Below are 24452 nucleotides of genomic sequence, written 5' to 3'. Positions count from 1 at the left end.
TCGAAGCTGCTCCCTTCCCGGTGTTACCTGCCCTTCCCAGCTGCTCTCCTGCTTCTGCGCCCTGAGGACAGGGAGCGCTGGCACCGGGGTTTGGAGGAGCTGGAAGAGATGCTCGGGGGCAGCGTGGTTCGGGGGGTGCTGCAGCCGAAGGGAAAGCTCTGCTGGGAAGCTGGATTTCCCTTGGCTTGGGTCCGTTCGATCCCACTCCACGGACGTGCGCTTCGGCTGCGACTTCAGGCGCACGAGCCCGCTTGGCGAGCGTGCCTCCGTGACGCAGAAAAAACACAGAAACCTCCGTAAATATGGGGCTGTTTCCTGTTGCCATCGCGGTGTCCCCTGAGCAAGCAATTTATGGCCCCTAAAGCTCTTCTAAGTGGATTTAGCCTCTCAAGATAAATCTTTTCCCTTTGTGCACGCAGAGCCTGGCCCGGCTTCTGCAGCCGCTGCTGCTAAATCGGGCGGGCGAGGATTAGACCCGAGCCCAACCAGCGCCGAGCCCCGTGCCGGTGGCTGGGCTGGATCCTCACGGGATGCTCATCCCCAGGACACTTTCCCAGCCACGGGACTGCCTTTATTTTTTTAAACCAAGGTGAGCTATTTGCCCAGGGGTAAGATATTAGGGTTGGAATCCCGATTTTCCTGGGAGCCCAGGGTTCCTCCAGTCCCCCTGCCCTGATCCTTCCTCTGCGCCGGAGGCACAGATAAGCACCCAGGGACCCTCAGCAGACCCAGAAGGGGCCGGGCTGCAAGGCACAGGCTCCTGGGGCTGCTGTGTTTATCCCTGGGAGCCACTTTAAGTAAATAAAGCTGCTAATGGAGCCTCTGCTTTCCCCAAAGTGCGAAGCCGCCCCGCGAGGCTCCCGGCTCCCGCTCAAGCAGAAGGGGACGGAGGCAGCGGGCGAGGGGCTGGGGGAAGCCCTGGTAGCCGCACGCGTTTTAAGCACAACCAGATGTGGGAGATGAAGCTGTTAAAGTCCTTTTGTGGCCGCCTTGGAGGCCGGGGGGGCCGCGGGGCCCCCGCACCTCCTCGGGCCCCTCCGCCGCGGGGCACTGAAACCAGAGGCTTCGCTCGGGGTGGGGTGGGGGGGGGGGAGCGGTGCGCTGGGGGCAGCTCCAATATTTCACATCTGACAATTTGGGGAGCCTCTCGCCGCTGAGAGCAGGCGTTGTGCTACAAGCTCCCTGCCCAAGCTCTGAAATTTCCAAGCGCCGTCCCTGCAAATTCATTTCGGGCTCTTTATGAGCAGGAGACCCACGTGCCAGCAGGGCGAAACGCGGCTTCTGGATGGCGAAGGGTGAGGTCTGCGATTTCCAAAAGCTGGGGGAGGGCACAGAAAGCCCAGCAGGGAAATTGTCCTTGTTAGGAACCCGCGTGAGCTCGATCCCATCCCGCAGGTATCGCCGAGCCTCGGGGGAGGATGGCGAGCTGCGAGGATGCGGCGGCCACGCTGGCAATAAATCAGCGGCTCTCTGTAATTTTATGTAACGTTAATAAATCAGACAAATGAAAATAGCTCGAGCCTTGTAAGGCATAAATCAACCCCCTGCTCTGGCATGGTGCTTTAAAATAATTTGTAGATTGATGGTTGTCTGGCTGAATGAGTGGGTTGGGGGCCTGGGAAGATTGTTAATGACCCCTGAGCTGCGGTGTCCCCCGGGCAGGGTCTCGGCTCCCCCCTCCCCAGTTTGCCAGAAGCAGCTTTGGTCATCATCTGAGAGCGAGGAGACAGCCGAGAAGGTCAGAGCCAGCCGCAGGCACAGCTGCAAGTCCAGAGACCCCATGTGCAGCCTTCAGTGGGGATCAGCAGCTTTTCCCCAATTTGGGGGGAAGCTGAGGTCCCCTAGGCTCTGGATGTGAGCTCGGAGGATCAGGTCCCTCTCTGGGCTCTTCTCCCCCTGCCTTGCCCCCATCCTGTGCTGCCAGCTCGGAGAGTTTCGCAGCGCTGACGTTTTGAAGGAGGACGAAGCAGCACGAGGGATGCAGCTTCGCAGAGTTTCCCACGAATCCTCCAAAAGCACCGCTGGTGGGAGGGAGGGCAGGGAGCCAGGAGCTCTCCTTCCCAAAAAAATCCCACGCGTCGTCCTTTCCTGCCCTCGTCTGCAGCTCCCATGGGCTCGCCACGATGGGACTGCTCCGAAAGGCTCCAGCATCACCACCAGCATCACCGCCGGGGTGCTGCAAGGTGCCGGCTCTGGGTGGTCCCTGCGTGGCACAAAGCACGGCTGTGCACACACGTGGGTCTTCCCCGAGCTCTTCTCCACCCAGGTTTTGTTTCCTGGGATGAGCTTTCAGGGCAGGTTGAGCACCTAGGAGCAAGGACCTTGCCCTTGTGGTAGCAGTGATCTTAGGACAATGCTGGCATCCAAACCAAAGGAAAAAAAAATTAAAAAATAAATATATATATACATTTCCTGCTTGTTCCTGTAACCCATTTCCATTCTGTTTTTAATTTCTGGGCTCTGGGTTGCTGCACTCCCTGCCCCAGCTTGTCCCTTGGAGTCTTGTGGCCAGCACCAGGACTGCTGGCAGAGCATCAGCGTGGGGTCAGGACTCCTGGGTTCTCTTCCTGGCTCCTCTGCTTGCTGTTGGGCAATCGTTTAACTGTTCTTGGCCCTTGTTTTACCCATCTGAGCACTGAAAATAATGCTCCTTCCTTCCTCAGGGCGCTGACTCCATTAGCTGTTGTTTGCAATTAGACCTGGCCAGCATCCAGCCTTCGTAACTGGTTTTACTGGCACAACTGGTGTTCTTCAGCCTCCTTCAAGGACTGGATGCTCAGCACCAAAATGAGCTTGGGGTCACCGGTGGGGCTTTCAGGCCTCTTTGGCTGGAGCCTGCGTGGCGGCGGGGCCGGCGCTGGGCTTGGCAGGATCCAACCTCGCAGCTGGGCTCTTCACCAAACAAGCAGCTCTCAGCCCCAGGACGTCTTCAGTGTTGGAAATTCGGCTGCCTCTTGCCTCACGCAGCTTTGCAGGCTTCAAAACAGGTCGAGGCAGTGCAGCCACCCGTGTCCGGACAGCACCCACATCATCGGAGGTTTTTCCCTTGGGGGGAATCGGGCTGCGCCCCGAGAGGGATCACGCGCGGTGCCCTTTTTGCGGTGCCGCCTTTCGGAGGGCTTTTTGGAGGTGTGAGGAGTTAAGTGTTCGGCCGGAGGGAAGCGGCTGGCGGTAATTGCTCCCTGACACGAAGGCAGCGTGTTCCAGCAGGATAATCTGCTCCGCCTTTGGTTTTTATTCTTGTGCATCGGGCTTCCAGCAGGATCCCCTGTGCACCCGCAGCTCGGAGACGCCGCCAAAGCAGCGGTGCGCTCCCTGGCCATGCTGGCAAGGGTCCCCTCAGCCAAACCCACGGCTCCTCAGCTCCAAAACTGCCTCCAAGGCAGCTTTAAATCCTCTCTATAACACTCATTGGCTTGAGATGAAGCCTTACAGCCACGGGGCTCTGCATGCCGACCCTCGGTTCTTTTTAAGGGCTGCTGGAGCTGGGGATGCCACCAGGGCCACCCTCGAGGTTCCTGCCCTTCCAGCTGTGCGGTGGCTTCCCCATCCCAAGGCGGACCTCATCCCCGTCCCCACCCCTGGGATGAGCAATCATCATCCCGTGGGATGAGCCCTCCAACTCCAAACGCTTTGCAGGGGGAATTTATAGCTCTTCCCAATCCCTGGAGCCCAGGGAACAAGGAGGGAAAATAATTAGGGGCCTCTTCAATTCCTGGCACCCGGTAATTTCGGCGATGTGCGTCGAGCTGCTCGCTGCCGAACGAGGAGCGAGCCGGGCTGGCGAGGTGTCACCCTGCCGTGAACCAGCGGCCGGCACAAAATATCAGGCATCACATGGCAGGAACCCGCAGCCCTCAGATTATCATATTTTGTTGTTCAAGCCTAATGGGATCTGTGGAATGCCAGCCTCCCTGGGGGAGCAGGGAAGCCCTGGTGTTTTTAAGAAGAAGGTGTCAGCATGGATTTCTGCTGATGGTTTCTATTGCTGATCAAACAGAGGAACAATTAACGAATTCGGACTTTTGATTAGGAGTTTATTTTTTAAAGGAATCATGGGGAGTGATTAGTGAAAATAAATTGCGTGACCCCGTGGTTCACATCCAGCGTTTCCTTGGCTAATGAGGTGAGTTTGAACTCTGCGAGCGGGTCTCGAAATCCGGCTTCCCGGTTTAATAAAAGGCAGCTTACACCTAGCGAAACCAGAACCAGGGCAGAAGGAAGACCCTTTTTGGAGGGTGTCCAGCTGTGCATTGTGCCCGTGCTGGCTCCGAGCAGCGAGTTTTGAGCTGAGCATTCACCTCCCGGAGGGGCTCAGCGCTGTGACAAGGATGCGGGGAGGTGAAGTGAGCGGTCTTGGCTCTCCGACACCTGAAATTGGTGGTGACCCCACAGCTCCCCACAGCATCCCCACAGGGATGAGGACGAGGTGTGGGGCAGAGCAGTGGGAAAAGCACGGCTTTGTGCCCACTGTGATGAGCAAAACCAGGGGAGAAAACCCCTGAGGGTGCTTCCAGGGGGATGCTCGACCCCAAACCCTTGGTGCAGGGCACCCCGACCCTAACCGCTGCGGCTGGGCTCCCAATTTCTGTGCACTTCAGGCTCTCGCTGTGCTCACACTCACACAATTCCCTGCTCCCTCCACTGGCAGCTGCTGATGCAGGACCAAGCCAGGCACCCCTCCGGGAGCAGCAAGAGGCCGAGCTCCTTCCTTTTCCCGTCGAATGCAGAAAAGCCTGGAGGTCCATCCCAGAGCACGTGGCGGTCAGAAAAAAAAAAGCAGCAGTGGGTGCAGGGGTGGGTCGTGGTGCTTGGGGGGGTCAGTTATAGGCATTTTCCCTGATAAAGAAATAAAATAATGATATTTTGTGGAGATTAAATGGGAACTTTTGGTGCCTGGCGGTTTCATCCCAATATGGGAAGAGCGGGGAAAAAATCCCTCTGGGTCAGTGAGCAGCTTCTGCGGGAAGCCCCGGCGCATAATCCTTCCCTAACCCTAAACTGGAGCAGAACTGAGCCTCCAGTGTTTAACTGCCACGTCCACGCGCGCTCCCAGCTCCGTGCGTGTTAAATAACGGCCTGTGCTTTGTCCCATCCGAATTAAAAAGCACAATGGTGCATTGTTGTAACTGGGAAAAAAAAAAGGAAAAAAAAAAAAGGAATTTTTTTGCATGTAAATAAGCTGCACTGAGAGAATTCAAGGTAGGAAGCAAAATGTGCTCCATCTGCGAGCCCGGCAAGGACCCACAAGCTGCCAGAGTTCGTTTCCATGGGAGAATGGCGAAACCCCAATTAGTGAAATTGTGTCAAAGCGCTCAGGCCCCCGGTGCCCTCCTGCAGCCGTCCCTGCGGATTTCCCAGTCTGGGAGCAGCTGCCCGGCGTGGCCGTGCTCCCCCGAGCCAGCAGCGTCCCGGAGCGTTCCCATCACGGGGAGGTGGAAATGGGGCACGGCCCCATGCACCCCCCCCTGCCCACACCATCCCTGTGCTGCTCAGGGTCCAATGGATTTGTCCTTCTGTGCTTTTATTGCATCAACCCAAAAGGTGATAATGCACATGGGGTTAAAAAAAATAATAAAATAGCAGAGGGTATTTCTCTCCCCACCAATTTTGGGGCTGAGCTGCGGCGTCGCATCGCTTGTGGGTAGGGGCTGGGGCAGGGAACCGTGGCCGTGGCTCCAATATCGGCTGCTCCTAAGAGGAAAAATGTGTCATAATCCCTGAGGGATATGACACAACATCGGTGCGGGGGAAATAGCGCTGTAATGTGATTACATCGGGGAAGAGCCTGATCAAATAAAACCAACCAGGGGCTCGGGTAGCAAAGGCGAGGCAGCTGTGGGGCGTTCTTGGTGCAAACCGACCCAAGAAGGTGAATTTTGGGGCCCGGAGAAGGGAGAGCATCTCACACCGCCCCAGCTGATGCCGGGCTGAGCAAAGCCCGTGCGGGTCTGGTGGGGTGGCTAAATCCTTAATAAATGGTTGTCCTGCGGACACCTCCCATTGACACAGTATCCTTGGGGCAACTGTTTTATTTTTTGCGTGGTAAACTAATAGTAGGAAACTATTCCAGGTATTTGGGATTCCTCCGAGCGCAGTTCAGCAGCTGAGGACCCAGCCTTGGGCTCCCTGCAGCCACAGATGGGTCTTTGGGGTATGGGCAGGGCCGGAATTGGGGTGCTGGGGGTCAAGGACAGGGTGCAGGGCAATGGGGTGCTGGAATATGGGGGGGCAGGGTGCTGAGGTGCAAAGGGATGGGGTGCAAGGATGGTGGGGTGCCAGGATGCCAGGGGCTGGGGTGCTGGGGTGTGGGGGTGCTGGGGTGTGGGGGTGCAGGAGATGGGGGTGCGCGGGTGCTGGGTCTTTGGGGTGCAGCAGATTGGGGTGAGGGAGCACTGGGATGGTAGGGCACAGGAGACTGGGGTGAATGGGCTGATGAGTGCTGGGGGTGCAGGATTTTGGGGTGCTGGGGTGCAGGGGTGCAGGATGTCGGGGTGCAAGGGTGCAGGATGTCAGGGTGCATGGGTGATGGGGTGCAGGGGTGCAGGAGGTGGGGGTGCATGGGTGATGGGGTGCAGGGGGGTGAAATGTTGCAGTGTGTGGGTGCTGGGGTGCAGGATGTTGGGGTGCTGGGGTGCTGGGGTGCAGGATGTCGGGGTGAATGGGTTCAGGGACACAATCCACTGGGGGCCAGCGATGCCCAGCGGGGTCCAACCCTCCCTCTCCACCCCCTCCTCCCCGCACCTTTGTGCCGAGCCACCCCCGGCCGGGCTGGGAGCCGAATCCATCCCCAACCCCTCTCCAGCACCACCCCAGCTCCCTTCCCCCGTCCTCCCCTTACTCCCCCCCCCCCAAAGCCCCCCCACCCCCGCCGCCCCCTGGGGGCCGCTTCTCTCTCTCTCTCTCCCCCGCCCCGCTCCGCCCCAGCACCGCCCGGGGGCGGGCAGTGGGCGGCGGGCGGGGGCCCCAGCCCCAGCCCCAGCCCAGAGCCGGCCCCAGCCCCAACCCCAACCCCAACGCCGGCCCCCAGCCCCCGCCGCCCGCGGGCCGCCCCGCATTGTCCGGGCGGCAGCGGGGCAGGATGCGGCCCCCCGCACGGCCGCCCGCCGCCGGGCTGCGTTAGGATCCGCCGGTATGAGGAGGTGAGTGGGGGGGCCCCGGGAACAGGGAGGGGGTTAAGAGGATCGAGGGGCGGCTCCTGGGAAAGCATCCCCTAATCCATCCCCCCCCCCAACCCCCTTCTCCCACCCATCCCATCCCATTACTCGCTCCCCCCCCCCTGCTCGGGGCCGCCCGTTCGTTTCTGGGCGGAATCAGGCGAGCTTGGGTGTTTTTTGTTATTTTTTTTGGGGGGGGGGAACCGGCCGAATTTGGCGCTGTTGGAGGCAGGGAGGCGGAGAGGCACCGCGCATCCTCCTCCCCCCGCTGCTCCGGCCGTTGCCCTTTTCCTCGCCTCTTCACCCCCCCACCAAAATAAAAGAAAATAAAACAAAAATCGGGGAGCCACGAGGGAACGGGACGGGCTCCGGAGGGGCTCGGGGAGGGGGTGCCGGGGGGGGTCCTGGCCCCAAACAATGCGCGCCCCCCGCGCCGCCGCACGTCAAGCACCAAAACAGCCGCGGCGCTGCGAGCCCTTCCCCAAGCTCCTGCTTCAGCTTCTGGTGCTGCTTCTGCTCCTTTTTTTTTTTTTAAGTGTGCTTCTTCCACTTGGAGGACAAAAGGCTCTGGGGAGGAAAAAAAAAAAAAAAAAAAAGCAGAAAGGTTATTAAATAGCTTTGTAGGGTGTCCTCCAGCGCACAGCCTCCTGCTCCTGGAGACTCCGAGCGCACGTTTGCATCCCGCTTCATTTCCCCCCGCTGTGATAAAAATGAACGGTGCCATTAATTGGAGCCCGTGTTATTATTATTATTATTATTATTATTATTATTATTATTATTTTTATTATTATTATTATTATTTTTTGTTTTGCAATGAGCGGATTGCAAAGGTGCCGCCGTGATTTTAGAAGAACACTTGAGTTGCTGGTGGGCTTTGAGCCTCCGTAGAGGGTGTGTGAGCGCACGAAGTGCCGGCTGGGAATCGATTTGCTGGTTTCGTGCCTTGGAATCGAGGATTTCCCCGAGCTGCATCCCGGTGCCGTGGAGCCCGCGCGGCGATGACAGGGGGCTGGGGTCCGGCGCTCCCGCGGTGCCAGCACACGGCTCGTGGTGGCTCTGCACCAGGCATTTCTGCGGGGTTCGAGGCCCAGGAGTTGTTTATCAAATTAAACATTTGTTTTAGGTCTCTTTAGCAGAAGTGTGTTGACATTTTCTCTTCGGGGACTGCCGGGGATAATGAATGGCACATACTGTATTGTGTGCCTTGGAAAGCCTCGGGATCCTGCAATAACATAAACACCCCGGCCTGAATTCATCACAGATCTGAGCGGAATGGACTTGGTGTTTACATCAGTGATGGTTCTGAGCCGCAGCTTACATTTAAAGTTTATTATTGATTATGAAAACGTCCGTGTTAATACTTGTCAGTTGTTTTTTTTATTTTTATTTTATTTTATTTTATTGCTGACAGCTGCGGTTTCACTCACGGAGCAGCAACTCGCCGCTCTCCCAAACGCTCCGCGGTTTATTTTTAAAGCTTTCAGAGAGGAGAAGGAGAGGGCTCGGGGTGGGGTTTCGGCACGGCTTAGCCCGCGGAGGAGCAGCGCGCTGGCTCTCCCCTCTCACAATTAGTTTTCTTTTAACCGGGCTGCAGGGAAGGGTTTAGGCAGCCGCCTTTGTTCTCCCGCAGAGCCCCCTCCGCATTCTTTCCTTTTGCCATTATCATTTTGGTTAAACAGAAAGGCAAGTTGTGTACCATATGGATCATGTTAACAATTGCTTATCTGGAACTGGTGTTTTCTCCTCCCTCCCTTTCCCCCGGCCTTTTTCTTCCTCCTGACATCGGGGTTGGGGTTTTAGCAGCATCCTCGCTTCGGTGCCGGTTCGCCGCGGTCCTGTAACACAAAACGCTTGCTCTCCTCCTCCATCCTGCCAGGGCTAATTCCCCAAGTAAAAACGTGGAATAAACGCCGAGAAGGCTCCGAGGTGGGTTTCACCACGTCTTCGGAAATAAGGCAAACTCTCCAGGAGGGGCTTATTGAAAGAAACAGCAGAAATTGGTGTCTGCGTTCGTAGCTCCATGCCTCTGGTCGGCAACGTGCTTCCCCCTGCGTGGCTGGGGCTCTGTTTGCCTTTATTTGTTGATTGCCAGGAGATGATCCTGAGGATGCTTTCCGTGTTTGTACAGCCTGATACAAGCAGGGGCTGTGATTTTCACAAATGCCCACTTCGGGCTGCTCCCAGACCTGTAATTAGGCGTTCGAATAAGCGGGCTGAAAATTTGGGGTTCTCACCCCACGTCCGTCCAGGGGATTCGGTAGCTGCTGGAAGCCAGGCTGTTGTTTTGGGTGCCCGAATCCAGCCCCGAGGGCCTAACCTCAGGCCGGGGCAGTGCCCGTGGGGTTGCCCCATTCACCTCCTCCTCCTCCTCCATCAGAAAAGGTAAACAAAAAAGGCTGGAGGAGCCATCCCTTCCGAAGCCAGCGTCAGGTCCTGCTTCAGTGGAAGCAATTTAGGAGGAACCAAACCGTTGTGCACAGCTTTATGTTCCTAGTGATGAGATTCCTGGCGATATTTTATAAAAAATCCTGGAAAGAGGCTGGATGTGTGTGCTGTGCCTCGCGGGTGTTTGCAGATGTTTCATCCTTTTTGTATCCTCCCAGGCAAGGAGATATTCCTGAGGGTACAAACGCCAGCCACGGGTTTCTCCGCAAATGGCCAGATGTGCTCCTTCCTTCCCTTCTTTCTGCTGTCCTGGGTTTTCTGCTCCTCTGCTTTCTGCCCTGCAGACCAGTGGTGTGCAGGGGAAGGGGATGCCTCCAGCCACAGCTCCCAGTGGTGGATGCAGGGACACCGGCTTTGCCTGTGGATTCCTAAAGGGAATTTCTCCGAGATGACATTAATGCATCTGGAGAAGCGATCGTGACCCTTGCGTGAGGCTGACCCTTGCATTTATGCCATTGTAAACACTTTTCAGCTGTAGTTTTTGAGCTCCACTGATTAGATGGCTCGAAGCAGCGCTCAGCCGTGTGGCAGGGGCTGTTGGGGCGCTGCCTTTGTCATCCCGGGGCAGATCCCCGCACATCTGCCCAAATGTCAGCTGTAATTTTGCAGCGTGCAGCAGAGCTTGAGCCTCGCGGCTCAGAGCATCTCATTTGCTCGGCGCGCCCCCTCCCTCTCCCCCCAGCTGCAGAAAACAGCCCCCAGCTCGGGTGCCAGCGAGGCAGAACCTTCTCTTCTAGGTTTTTTTTATGGCAAACAAAGATGTTTTTCTCCCTCTTGGGCCGTGCTGGCCCCTCAGGCAGCTGCTAGGGTGTGAGCAGCGTGCGTGTCCCCGTGCTCCGGTGCACCGAGTTCTCCTCCTGTCCACGCCGGCTGGGAGGAGAACCCGACTTAATGCAGGTTTTTAGCACTGTTGTCATGCCCGCGCCCTAAAAACCTCGTTACCGCTGCTGCTGTGCTCGGGTTTATGGCGCTGGGCCCAAACCAGAATTGATCAGCATCAAGCAGGAAAATTCCCACTGCGGGATCAGGGAATTCCCAGCTTCTCCTTCCCAGCCCTGGCAGTTCCCGGTCTGGAGGAAGAGTTTGTCCTCGTGCTGCCACCTCTGCTGTGGGTTCCCAGCATTGCTGCTTGCTGCGATCGCTGCTGGCCGTCCTCTTTTTTGCCTCCTGTTGGTTTTTCTTTGGAAAAACTTGTTCTCCTGCTCGGGGATGGCGAGAAGGACTTGCTCCCCTTTCATGGCCGTTTTGGGGTTTCTCAGCTGCTGTGTTATTTCCCCATTAAGCGAACATTTGCAGCTCCATCCCACAGCCCTGCTGCACTTTTCCTCCTGTCTTTATCCGCAGAGGATGCTGCTGCTGGCCACCAGCTCTGCTCCAGTGCTGGCCACCGGTGCCAGGGCTCGCAGCTTCCCCTCCACGACAGCAACAGCCTTGAGTCAGCCCCGGCTCTCCGCAGCAAAGTTTATTTTGCTGTGTAACGAGGCCGCTGTAAAGTCTTTCTCCTGGCCTTGTGGCCTGTCATCAGCTGAAGTTAATGTTGGTTAAATTGTACAGATCGCTAGCACAATTTTTCCTGCAGTGGTGCATGCCTGGGGTCGCTTATCAGCAACCCCTGATCTTTATGGGGGCCCTAATAAACCCGGCCAAGGCCTCACGGACGGTGCTGACTTACATCTGAGAGCAGGGCAGGGTGCAAATTACACGTTTTTCTTTCCAGCTGCCTTCTCCTGAGCACAGGTAACTCGATCAAGGAGAAATTGGGCGAGTTTATTACATTGCAGCGATGCCGTCACCGTCTGCATTGCGGAGGTGCCCGGGGCCCCGAGCCCTGGACCAGGACCCCCCATTTTGGGTGCCATTTAGAGACCAGCCAGGAGCAGCAGAGGCGTCCCCAGGCTGCTGGGGTTGCAGTGCCCAGGCGAGTGTTTTCCTTCAAAAGAGCCACTTTTTTTTTTTTTTTCCCCCAAGAAAGTGAAAACTAATGTCAAGACAAATTGCACTTTAACCCACACTTGTCTTGCCTACAAAAAAAAAGCTGAATAATAGCTGAATAAGTGCCCCTTTCTCCTGCCCTGGCCAAACTCATAAGAGGAGGCTGTCCCTGACAAAGAATTTGCTGTGTAAATAGATGAGAGGTGCGGCAGCACCGAGCTGGGAAGGGACTCGTGGCAGCAGGGGACGCGGGAGCCTGGGTCCCCTCGTCCCCCGGCCGGTGGCTGAGCAGCTCAGCTGCTCTCGCTGTCATTAATCTCCCTTCGTGTTGCTTTAGGCCTCCGAAAGCAGCAGCAGCAGCAGCTGCCGGATGGCTTTGTCTCCTGCCTTGTCCTCTGCGGGGCCGTGGCAGCTCCGTGGTGCACGGGGACGTTGTCAGCTGGGCTTGCGGCGAGCCCCAGCTCCTCTCCTTGTTTGCCACCGCCTGTCTTGTGAGGGCTGCACGCAGCAACGCTGCTCTGCGAGGGAAAGGAGGAAGGGATGAGTGCAGGGGAGCAGCAAGGTGTGCTCATGATTTGGGGAACCCGCGGAGCACCCGTCTGCGTCCCGCATCCCGACGCCTCCCGGGACATGAGGGTGTGGGTGTGAGCGGTGGGGAGGGGACCGGTGGCTGCAGAGAGGGGTAATGAAACACCAGGGGTGATGTACTGGGAACCTGAGCTGTGTGAGAGGTGTTGGAGAGGTTGTGAAGGGCTTGTCCCAAATGCCATGGGCAGGTCCTGCCTGCTTGGGGCAGCGCTCCGTGTCCTGCTCCCCATGTCACCGGTGGTGACGCCAGGCTCCCGAGCTGACCCTGTGTGATCAGGCAGCACAAAACCCAGCACCAAAACCTTGCAGCATTCCTGCTTCCGATGCTGAGACGTGGGGATTTTCTTACCTATTCTGCATAGTTTATTAATTCTGTGCTAACTGAAACCAGGACAGGTCAGATCTGGGACTACCACATCCCTGTCCCATCCCTGTCCCATCCCTGTCCCATCCCTGTCCCATCCCCATCCCGTCCCCCATGCTCCAGCCCCATCCCAGCCCCGTGCTCCAGCCGGTTCCCAGAGCATCTTCCCCTCCTCCTTCGAAATGCTGAATCAGGCCACATGTTGCAAGCATAAATCTGCTGAAACAATAACGTGCTGCGAGCCGGCTAAACCTCGTGGCCCCCGTTTGTCGGGCAGGGACTCGCCTCCTCCTCGCCTGCAGCTCCGGTGCCCAGGGGAATAAATAACAGCGCTGGGAAGGATTTTATGTGCTGAGTGGGTTTGTAGTAACCCGAGAGCGCGCTGAGGTGCCCGGCATCGGCTCCACGTGTGAATGAGCCCCGGGGGCTCCCTGCTTACCGGGGTGAGGAATGCAGGAAATGGATTTACGGGGTGGGCAGCCCTCGTGCTCGGGGCGAAGGCTGCAGCCGTGTGTCCCGACAGGAGGAGGAGGATGTTGGTGCTGGCTGGGAGCTGAGGAATTGGGCGGTGAGGAGGGGACGGGGATGTGGCAGCTGAGCTGGATGCGAGAGGCGCGTGGGGCTGCGGGTGGCAGAGCTGCTGGTGCCAGCAGCACAGCTTCCCGCCTGTTATTTCGGCATTTTCTCACCTGCACCTTACAGTTTTATCTTACTCTTTGCAGCTTCACCCTTATAAAGCAGCCAAGTGCCAGCAAGGTGAAAATAAAGAATATTTCCACCCCCTTTAGGCGTTGCGGGTGCTTGGAGTGGATGGAGAGCGACGTCCCCGTAGTGTGATGCGGGTGCGCTGGTGGGCAGCACTGGCAGAGGGCTGGCGATGCGGGGATGTTTCCACCTTCATCTTCCTCTTCCTCAGCTCCAAGCTGTGCAGTGGGGCAGGGCTCAGATCCCAGGGGGGGGCAGCAGGGCTGGGGTCAGAGCGTGGCCGTCGGTCGCCCGAGCCAGGTATGTGCTCCAGAAATAACGCAATTATGGATCTGACCTTGGGCTGTTCATATCCTCCTCGTACAAGGTGATTACTTTTTAATGAGTGGCTGCTGAAAAGGGAGGAAAATGAATTATTTCTGCCCTAGGATTAGCTCTCGGAGACAGGCCCGGCGCTGCCCGATCGATGCGCTCTTGGAGGCTGCGTGGAGCCAGCGCGGCTCAAAACTTCGCCCCAATTTCCCAGCACCGGGGAGCGTCGATGCCTTCACTCTGAGGCTGCCGTCAGGGCTGGGGGTGAAGCCTCCCCAGGGATGTAGCAGGGTCTGGAGCAGCAATTTTCAGCCTCCTGGTGTTTAGGCTGGACCTGCCATCCCCCAGAGCTCCTGTTTTTGGAGGCGAATTCCCGACTTGTTGTTGTTTAACCAATTTTGTTTTTGAGCAGGAATGCACAAACGTGTAATAACTGGCAGAGGTGCTCGTACCCTGCTTTAACGATAAGGCAAATAACGGTGCAAGAAGCTTTAGGAGCTGTAGGAGCTCCGAGTGCAGCACGTGGGTCCCCAAAGTCAGCGTCCGTCCGTCCGTCCCTGCAAGCAGAGGCGCATTGCAGAGGGGAGATGCAGCCTGGATGAGGGCAGCGGTGTCAGCAAAGAAAGCAGCCCAAAAAGGGAACTTCTGGAAAATCCATTAGTGAATGGAGTGCAGGAGGGACCTCTGCTTTTCAGGCTGCTGGGGCGGTGTTTAAAAAAGAATCAGCGAGTCAAAAGGCTTGTGAAAACAAAAGGCACCGAGAGGCCTCCCCCAAGGCGCTGCGCGAGCGGGGCTGGACGCGTTGCGGTGCGTGATGCTCCGGGAAGCACGGGAAGGTGTTAAACAGGGGCTGGGGCTGGGGTCTGCCCTCCTGCCAGGCACAGAACGGGGGCACAAGGGGACCGAGAGGATGGAGATGCAGCGGTAAAAAGAGGGTTTTTTTGCTCAATTCCCCCCGGAGCGCGCTGCCTGGGGAAGGCACCGAGGCAGAAAATACAACGGCGTTTCTAAAGGCGCTGGATGGGGCAGGGAGGCTATCCAGAATTAGAGTTAATTAAGATTGATTCGTTCCGTGGAGGATATGAGCTGGAGCGTTACAGCTACCGCTGCGACAGGCTCCGGTGCACGCGGCAAATTATCTCCCTGCTGCAGCCCCGCTCCCGCTTCCTCCACAGCCTCCAGCCACGACCTGGCTGCAGCCGAGATATTGGAGCAGATAGAGCAGGAGGGGGACCTGGGGCTGGTGGCTCCTGGCTTGGCTTTGCCCCCCGGGGGAGTTCGTTATTGGAGCTGCAGCGTGAAAAATACCCGGGGAGGAGAGGTCCTGGGCTGGGTGAAGGGACTGGGGGTGCCACAGTGTCCAAAATTGCTCAGTGCTTGTGGGAAAACAAAACGTAGCCGTGATGCTTTCTTCTTGCAAAGGGAAATACTGAAAATCGCCCTCAACCTTTTGGGTTTCACGCACATATCCGGGCTCACAGACAGCAGAGGGTCTGTCTGAGGCTTGGGTGCGCGCACGGTGCTGGGCACAAAGCAAACCGTGGCTCCCTGGGTGCAGCAGCACCGGTCCTTGCTGTAAACCTTCCTCCCCCTGGTATTTATAGAAAAATATCAAAAAGAAAATCTGGGCCTCGAGCTGGCCCATGACAGGTTGAGCTGTGTTGGCCAGCAGCACCGCGTGCATTAGGGGGGGACCACGACTGTGCCCGTGCTGCTCCCTCGTCGTGCCAGCCTCTGGGCTTTGCCACTTGCAAGCCAGGGACTTGTAGCCTGCAAAATCCCTCCGGGGGCTCTGTCAGCCTCTGGGAATTCCTGGAACCCATCACCACAGCACAGCACGAGGACAGCTGCTGGCCCTGTGCCACTGCTTGCACGAGCACCGCGTCCTGATCCCAGCACCAAAACCCGCTTCTGCTCCACGTGGGACTGCGCACAGCAAGAATTATTCCCCCTTCACATCCGTGGCAGCAGAGCAGAGACCCAGAGCTGCGTCCGGCCCCATTACGCTTCTGCTTTGCTCCTCGTGGCGCAGCGAGGATCCCACAAACCAGGAGGGTCCCACGGTGCTGCTGCTGCTGCTGGCACCACGGAGCCGTGGCAGGAAGGGAAGAATCATGCAGGGCGCGTTGCATCCACGATGCCTTTCACAGCACCCTTCTTTTGGGACCACGGGGGGACGCGGCACGTCCTGATGTCTTTCAGCAAGTGGCTTTGAATGGGATGAGGTCAGGACATGAAGCTCTTCAGAGCACCTTCTCTGGTGATGCCAGATGCCTCTGGACCACATCCCGACGTCTTCCCGTCGACCCCACAAACCTGCAGGGCCAAAACCCAAAACCGGGTGCTCCAGGGGCATGCTCGCCACCCTCCCTTGTTATGCAGATCTCATGCAAATTGGGTCCGTTTGACCTCCTGACCTTTTTATGGGGCCACGTCTGCTTGGGGAAATTGTTCTGCTGATTAGAAATGGATTTTCCTCTCTAATGTAATCCTTGGAAAATGGGCTGGGCCCAACGTGCTGCAGCCAAGCCCGGCTCTGGGGACCTCGCCTGGCATCAAGGAATGAAATTTTCAGTCCCAGAAGGGACCTGAGCAGCACCCATGGGCCACGGCCCCGTTCTCCAGGAAAGCTGAGGTTTCTCCTGCACCTTGAGCACCCACCCAGAGACCACCTCAGGGGACAGCAGGCTTTGATGACCTAAATGCTCAACGAAGCTTTTACCAAAAACCTCCTTCCTACCTGGGAACTCTCCTTCAAGCAAGGATCTACCGGGAGGTCACAGCTGAAATGTCTCCCCAGTGAACTTCCTATGGAAAACGAGGGCTTTTAGGGCAGGCGAGTGGGAAGCAACGTCTGGGGGAGGCAATGAAATTCCTCAAACCACTGATTGAACCAGCCTGTTATTAATAACATCCTGATTTTGCTGCCCATACCCCCTGATTCTGGGGACTCCCGGGGCACCCCCTGCGTCCAGTTTCCTCCCGTGACATTTAGGGGCGAGTTTCGGGTCCTGCCTTGACAGATGGGTGATGCTCAGCTGCTGCCAGGCTGAGCGGACACGTATTAATTTTTCATTTGCTGGCTGGGTCGTGGAGCAGCACAGATGGGCTGTGGCCCATTGGCCGGTCTCCGTTTCGTCCTGATGTCCAGCTGCTCTGCACTTGATATACGGGTGGGCAGCGCGGATGCTCCAGCCTGGGGCTGGGGGGGTCCCTGCCCCGCTGCTTGGCCTGGCGCGGACCCACCAGGGCATGGAGATGCCCGGGATCTGGCTGAAAGGAGTTGATCAGCGTGCAGAAATGTTGCTGGGATCTACAGCATCGATGCTAAAAGGTTTCTCGGGTCCATAGCGGGTGTCATAATTCTCATTTATTGCCGGGATCTGACTCGCCCGAACGCCGTTGCGCTCTGCCTACGCTGCGGTTGTGAGACAGGGGTGAGCCAACCCAGGGCGAGCTCCTCGCAGCAGCAGCCAAAAAAGATCATCAGGAAATGCCTCATTTAAAAGAAATACAGTCGCTCCTGCGGCCTCCCGCGCGCTGGGCTGAATCGGGAAAGTCTGTTCTCCCTTCCTGCATTTTTTTTTCCGCCTCGCCTTTCGCCTCGAAGCTCTCAGTGCTGCTCAGCCTCCAGCGGAGCAGCGCGTCTCCCGCAGCTCCGAGCAGCAAAGCGCTGAACCGTGGCCGAAAACCCAACGGCCGTCCGAGTGCTGAGGCACGCTGCAAGACCTGGAGTGTCTCTGCACAGACACAAACCCCTCTCGGTGCCACAAATCCAGCTGCAAAGTGGAGCTGTCGGCTCAGGGGGGTCCAGGTTCTTGTCTGGATGCAGCTCTGGGTGCTGATAGGAAAATCCCACATGGCAAACCCGTGCAGCTGGTGGAGGAGATCTGTGTTAGCAGCGTTTGTAAGGGCTGTGGGAAGTGTTTGGTGAGGGGTGGGCTGAGAAATGAGACCCCCCCGCAGGTGGGTTTGCTCCCTCTGGGCCCAAAGTTTTCAGGTGGGGGAATTAAAGCCCAGGCAGGCTCAGGACAAGAAGCTGCTGCGGATGGTGCGGCGATGATGAAACTACCCAGAGTCTTCTTCAAAAGCACAGATCCTCCACGACTGAGGAGCTCTTGGCAGATGAACCAGGAAGGCAGCAGCAGGATGAGCAAAACCCAGCAGGAACGGCTGAGCAGAGCAAGGGGGAAACTGAGGCACAGCCGGTGCTCTCAGGGCTGGGGCTGCTCCTGCGTGGCTCTTGGCTGGGTTTAAACCCCAGCTTGAGCGCTTCCTCAGCTCGAGCCCGTTTGCTCCATGTTCTCTGCCCCCTTCTTTGCCATCCAAATCCCTTCGACCCCTCGCTGATCCCTCGGGGGAGAGCTGGTCACTGCTGCCACCAGCGCACGCTGCCTCGTGTCATTCGCCCGCGTTGGGTTTGCATCCAGTGCTGGCCGTGCCGTGGCTGCCCCGCGAGCCTCCAACAAAGGCAGCCACACCAGGACGATGCTGGGGAGCCCAAAGCTTCATGGTTGGCCCTCAAATCGCTCGGCCTGAGCTTTCCTTGGGGGTGGGACAGCGTCGGGGAGCGCACCCCGTCCCCAAGGCCGAGTGGTTGGACACCCTTGGCGGTGCGCCCCGGTTGTGCGCGGCTAAAAAGCCCCCTAACAAAAGCCCAGTTCAGAGTTGCTGCTGAATAGATTAACAAGATTTCCATAATTAGGGCGGGAGGGAACAATAGGATTCTCCCCTGCCCAGCCCCCCCTCCCCGCCTTTGTCTTGCGCTTTAGATAATGGGCCAGCAGCGAGGGTGGGAACCGGCCGTGCCATTTGGTCACTGGACAGTAATTTTCTCACACTGCCAAGGGGAGCATTGAAACATCTGTCCCGCTCTGAGAGCTCATTCACGTTACATTGCAGCCCCCTGACAACTTCTCCGGGGCCTGCCAGCCCTCCCCCTTCGCTGGCCGGTCGGGTTTTTAAGGGTGTGATGGGGTTTTCGCTCGGTTTTACGTCTCCCGGCTGCGGCTCATGTTTAAAGGGGTCAGATGGAAGCGGTTTTCGGTCTTTTCACGCTCTTGTTTGCTTTTCTCGCTGCAGCGGTGCCCTGAACGTCTCCTGCTGGCAGCAGCGCAGATGCACGGCTGTGTTGATGTGCCCAGGGAGACCCCCAGACCCCCCCTGCCCCTTTTCTCGCTGCTGCTTTGCCGCGAGGCTCGGTGCTGGGGATGGAGCTGGAGGACCAGTCCCGGCCACCACCACACGGTGACATTGGGCTGCCAGCCACCAGTCTCAGGGTCATTTTAGGCATCCGAAAATTCCTAGCTCTGTGCCTGCTTTTAGACACCCAGCTCTTAGCTGGCATCCAAAGGCTTCAGGTGTTGGCATCAGCTCATGCTATGGGGAAAAAAAGCAGAGCACTGCTCGGAGAAATAACCCAGTGACTGTGCTCATCCTTGTTGGGGTGTTTTCGTGGGAAATTAAGCTAGCACTGCCCGGATTTGTGAGTTGCACACCAGTTTTGGGTTTGCACCTGGCTCCTGGTGCAGCTGCAGTCCCTGGATTTGCATCCCCAGTGCGTCCCCACTGGCCCCGTGCCCCCGCGTTTGCCAATGCGTTTTGCTGCCCTGCGTTTCCAGCACAGAGGGGCTGCTGCGTGGCTTGGCATGTGCCAGAGCCACTCTGAGCACCCACGGGATCTCACCACTGGAAGCTCTTTTGGGCCAGAAACAGCTTTTTCTTGCAGTTTGGCAACACGCTGGGGTCCTGACCTAGAAAGGGGTTTCCTGGCTGGTGTCACAGCGTGGAACAAGGATGGAAACTCCTGGTGCTTTAGTGTCCTCCAAGAAAAATTATGTGTATATAATGTTTTGTTCCTCACCCCAAACCTCATTTTTCCTTTTAATAGCTTCTTCGTGCCTTTTGCTCCCAGCCAGAGGGGAAAGGTCCCCCTTGGCCGCCACCACCTCTCTCTGCCCAGCCAGAGCCCATGTACAGCTCGGGGAAAATCTGCTGCGGGAGCAAAGGTTTATTGGAAAGCGTTCTCCTTTGTGCTCATTAAAAAGGGCCCTTTCCCGCAGGCTGTCTTGGCTGTCTCTGTCTGAACGTTTATCTATCGGTAGCACTTTAATAATGGCAAGTAAATGCAGGGAGGATGCCGGATAAAGCCACGCAAAGCCGCCATTTAAATCCTCTTGTGTAAGTTTGATATCCAAAGTGGAAGTACAAATGCCATATAAGTCAATTAAAGCATTAAGTAATCTAATTGTGCTGTGGTCACAAAGTGGCTTAAAGGCTGAGCGCGGCGGTGAATGGTGCGCGAGGGCCCTCCCGCTCCCGCTGCAGCCGTCCCTGCGGCTTTGTGCAGGAGGGCAGGGGGGCTGCTGGGGGGGCGCGGGGGACCCGCACGCAGATAACAATGGGGCACGCCGCCGTGGCAGGGCTGGGTGCTGGCCGGCGCTTTTCGCTCTTCCCCTTTGCCGAAAAATGTTGCCAGCAGGCAGCGGGGCGAGCGGCTGAGCGGAGAGATGCTGGCGAGGCTTGTGCTGAGCCCAGGTGGAGGGGCTGCTTCCCACGTGCGTGTGCAAGCGTGCAATGCAAGCCCCCGGGCCCCAACCACCTTGGAAAGCTGGAATTTGCACGGCTCCCACCCGGGCTTTGTTCCTTGGGCAGGAGCCGTGCTGGATGCTCGGGGCTGCGTGGAGCTGCTCGCATTGTCTGCGCTTTACCCCAGCCCTCTTCGTGCTATTAATATGCGAAACACTATTAATGTGCTATTAATACCACGTGCATTATAATTATCACGAGTGCCTCGGTATGCTATTAATGCTGGCTTTGCAGTGGCCGGCCAGTGCATGGCTTCGGGGCCCTGGAAAAAAAAGGGAGCGAGCCCCAGCTTGGGGAGAGGGACGCAGGGGCTGGAGCTGCCGGTGGGCTTTGGGAGGTGGAGGTGGAGGTGGGCGTCCTGAGGGCACGGGCTGGTGCCGTGGCTGTCACATTCTGTGGGGCGACGTGTTCTGTTGCCGGTAGTCGGGGGTGATTTCATCACTGGTGCAAGATTTTTGCGTTGGTTGTGCAAGATTTTTGCATTAGTCGATTCAAGAGGGCGGTCGAGGGGCTTTTCGCATGGGAGGTGCATAATTCAGAGCGTACGTTTGGAGCTGGGGGGTGCAAAGTGGTCCAGATGGATACCGTGGTACCGTGGGGTTTGGGTGCAGAGAGGCGTTTGTCCTTCTATCATTGGTCTCACCCTACCTCCACCCTGTGTCCCCCAGGTCTGTCGAAGATGCACTGGTCACCAGAGCATGCCCAGTCCCTGAACCAGTGGCCGGAGCAGCACCTCGACGTCTCCTCCACCACCTCCTCGCCAGCCCACAAGTCCGACCTGTACCCCAGCACCCGCCAGCGCTTCAACTACGCCTGGGCCAACGACGACATCTCGGCCCTCACCGCCTCCAACCTCCTCAAGAGGTACGCCGAGAAGTACTCGGGGGTGCTGGATGCGCCCTACGAGCGCCCGGCGCTGAGCAGCTACGGGGATGGCGCCTTCGGGCCGGTTAACGGGCAGAAGGGGGACGGGGAGCCCTGGCCCGTGCCACACGGCTCCGACGGCGCCTACCCGCTGACCCCCATCCACGATGGCCTCCCCGGTGCCAAGGCGGTGGTGCCACCCGCCGTCCCCGCCGGCAGCGCGCCGCTGGGGCTTGGCGGCTCCCCGGTGGTGTCCGCCAACCTCGCCGATCCCATCTACCCTGGGAACTCGTGCGGAGGAGCGGCCGGCTCCGGCGGGCTGGGCTCATCTCAGGAGTACCCCACAGGCTACGGCGGCACCTACTTGCCCTCTGGCTACTGCGCCCAGCCCAGCACAGCACTTGCCCCCCCGCACCCGCCCGCCCTGCACGGCTCGGGGCTCCTGCAGCCCACGCACCCCTCGTCCGCCTTGGTGCCGGGCTACGGCTCCTCCGGCCCCGTCTACAACTACGCCTCGGGCAGCTACGCGCCGCAGCCGGGCTACGGGGCCATCCACCCGCCCCATCCCTCTGCCTCCTACCTGCCCTCGGGCATCGCAGCGCCCACCCCGCTCCCGGCCCCGCCGCCTGCTGCCCGCCCGCCCGTGGTGCCGGCGTACGGCTACCAAGGGGCTGGCTTGGCCCCCCTGGCCGTGCCACCCCTGGGCACCGAGGCGGCGGGTGCCCTGAAGAGGAAAGCCTTCGATATCTCCGGCGGGGAGGACGAGGCAGAGGGCAGGTATCGGAAATACAGCTACGAGCAGCCAAAGTCCCCCTACCCCATGTCGGACAACGGCGAGTGCCGGGGCAACGGGTTCCCGAGTGCCGGCAAGAGGCCGGCGGGAGCGGGGAGCACCGAGGAGCACAGCGGCAAGTACGGCGGGCAGCCGATGAAGAGCATGGTCTCGCCACCCTATGGCACCGGGGAGGCCCCGCTACGGCCAGCGGAGCCCTTCGAGAAGTTCAGCCCCCCCCTCGCCAACGGGGAGCGGGCGGCCGAGCTGGGGCCCCCCTTCCCACTGCGGCTGCCGCCCAAGGCGCCCGTCTTCGGCAGCCCGCCGGTGGAGGAGCAGCCCAAAAACGTCGACCCGCTGGTGTTGGAGCTGGTGAACACCAAGATCGTGGAGCGCGGGCCGCCCGTGCAGTGGACGGACATCGCCGGGCAGGTCTCCGTGAAGGCCACCATCGAGGAGGAGCTGGTGTGGCCCATCCTGCGGCCCGGCGCCTACACCGGGGCGAGCCGGCCGCCCCGCACCATCCTGCTCTTCGGGCCTCGTGGCACGGGGAAAACCCTGCTGAGCCGCTGCATCTCCACCCAGCTGGGCTCCACCCTGCTGAAGCTCAGCGGCACGGCCCTGCTCTCCACCTGGAAAGCCGAAGCCGAGAAGATCCTGCAGACCGTCTTCTTCGTGGCCAAGTGCCGGCAGCCCTCGGTGGTGCTCCTCACCGAGGCGGAGGCCCTGCTGGTGGCCCAGGACAGCGGCCAGGCTGGAAACCTCAAGTCCCAGCTCCTCTCCTACCTGGACAACGTAGCTACCTCGGCCGAGCAGAACGTGGTCATCATTGGGACCACCTCGCGGCCCGGCAGCATGGACGAGGCTTCCCACCGGCGCTTCGCCAAGCGCTTCTACATCTCCCCGCCGGACAGCATCGCCCGGCGGCAGATCCTCCACCACGTGCTGGCTCAGCAGGGCTCCTGCCTGAGCGAGCGGGAGATGGCCTCCCTCGTGCAGCACACGGAGAGCTTCTCGGGCGGGGAGCTGATCCAGCTCTGCCAGCACGCCGGGGCCACCACGCTGCACGGCTTGCCGGGCCAGATCCAGCCCACCTCCTACAAGGACTTCGAGAAAGCTTTCTGCAAGGTCCGCCCCGCCACCTCGCAGAAGGAGCTGGACTTGTTCGCGGAGTGGGATAAGATGTACGGGTCCAGGCACTGACGGCGCGGCCCCCGGGGGGTGACCGCCCGCCGCCCCCCGAACCGCGCGAGCCTCCCCGGGAAGACCCGACGACAACCACCGTACCTCTTTCTCATGGTTTCTGACGTGACTGGGCTGGTTTGGTTCTTCGCTTTTTGGAAGCAGTCGCTCACTGAACTCAGGATAACCTATTTATTATTCTCCTGCCTCCCCGGGCAGCCGCTTCCAGACCAGCGACACGATGAGCGGGGCTGGGGGCGCGCCGGGATTCGGCTTTCCGCTGATCCCGATCGATGCAAGAGCCCCGTGCCTGTTCGCAGAGGCTTGGGTTTCCATCATTTTTCCTTGTTTCCAACAAAAATTGCCCGGGGCAGCGATGCCCTCGGCCCGGAGGAAGCGGCACGGGGAGGGGGGAGGCAGGGGGGGGATCGCAGAACCCAGGGGTTTGGAGTAAAATGCTGTAGATTGTTTAATATACTAGACTTCGTTTTTATTTTTGTAAGGTATGTAGTATTTTTTTGTTTTTCTTTTTTAACTACTCAGGAAAAGAATTACCTCAGACAAAAAGAAAAAAAAAGAATGTGTTTTTAAAAACTCTTTTTATCTTCTCAGAAAAGGAAAAAGAGATGTGAAGGGTTTGCAGTCTTAGGACAAAGCTGTCTTGTGCATTTGCTTCCAAAAAGGGTGACAGAAAGGCGAAAGAAAAGAAAAGAAGAAAAAAAAACTTGAAGCTGTTACAAAGATGAAAGTTGAATGTATTTTGGGTGCTTTTCACATATATTATGCCATAATTTTATTTTGCTTTGTTTTGTTTTGTTTTTGTTAACATTGTTATTGTAGTGTTTGGTGGAGTAACGTGTCTTCGACGGAAGGAGTGCTAGTGCCGTAGTTTGAGAGCTGTCGCCAGCACCGCTTTTTGGATAAACCTCAGCTCGCCTCCCCCCTTTGGCCTCCGTCACCACCCCGTCGGCCTCGTGGGCTGGTGGGGTTTTTGGGTTCAAAAGTCATTTTTTTAGCGCTACGTCTTGCGCTTGGGAGGCAAACTCCCCCCCCCCCCCCGAACCTCAGGGTCTGCGCATGCAGAGCAGGAAAAGCCTCGGTGGGGGCGCGGGGCCAAGCGGCGGCTTCACCCTCCCAATGCTCAGGATGCCAAAGGAGCCAGCTTTTGGGGGGGTTCCCCAGTTTTTTTGCAGTTTCCCACTGAAGCACACACGTGCAAAGGGCATTACCGGGGAGGCCGGCGCCGGGCTGCTCCGGGAGCCGCCTCCTCCCCACCGCCTCCAAAAAGTGGTACTGGGTTCCTGAAGACTTTTTATTATTATTATTATCATATTTGACTTTGTACACTCTCTGTAACCACTTCTACCTCATTTTGCAACATATTGTACATGAAAGTATTTAATTCATGTCTTATTGATGTCTGAAAAAAAAAAAAGAAATGCTTTTGAACTGTAATGGTCTACCTCAAGAAATACTGTATTTTAAAAAGAAAAGTATTACACAGTATTAAAGAGATTACATGAAAGCCCTCCTGAGAGCTCAC

The 24452-nt window shown here is 58.0% G+C and overlaps 1 protein-coding gene across 2 annotated transcripts; it reads left to right on the top strand.

The window, feature by feature from the left end:
- Positions 1-6994: 6994 nt before the first annotated feature.
- FIGNL2 (fidgetin like 2) lies at positions 6995-24439 on the top strand. 2 transcript variants are annotated; one of them, XM_068663624.1, is made up of 2 exons: positions 6995-7142; positions 20760-24439. In XM_068663624.1, the coding sequence occupies exon 2, from the start codon at positions 20771-20773 to the stop codon at positions 22928-22930; it is 2160 nt and encodes a 719-aa protein (XP_068519725.1). In that variant the 5' UTR covers positions 6995-7142; positions 20760-20770; the 3' UTR covers positions 22931-24439. The 2 variants fall into 2 exon arrangements, with proteins under 2 accessions (XP_068519725.1, XP_068519726.1); XM_068663625.1 differs by having other exon boundaries at positions 7050-7132.
- Positions 24440-24452: the final 13 nt, after the last annotated feature.

Source organism: Anas acuta, chromosome 29, assembly GCF_963932015.1.
Source record: "Anas acuta chromosome 29, bAnaAcu1.1, whole genome shotgun sequence".
NCBI lineage: Eukaryota > Metazoa > Chordata > Aves > Anseriformes > Anatidae > Anas > Anas acuta.
This window is presented reverse-complemented; position numbering and strand designations above follow the sequence as displayed.

Bases quoted from the DNA above. Each gene is read 5' to 3' on its own strand.
- FIGNL2 (XM_068663624.1), top strand. From the start codon at position 20,771: ATGCACTGGTCACCAGAGCATGCCCAGTCCCTGAACCAGTGGCCGGAG.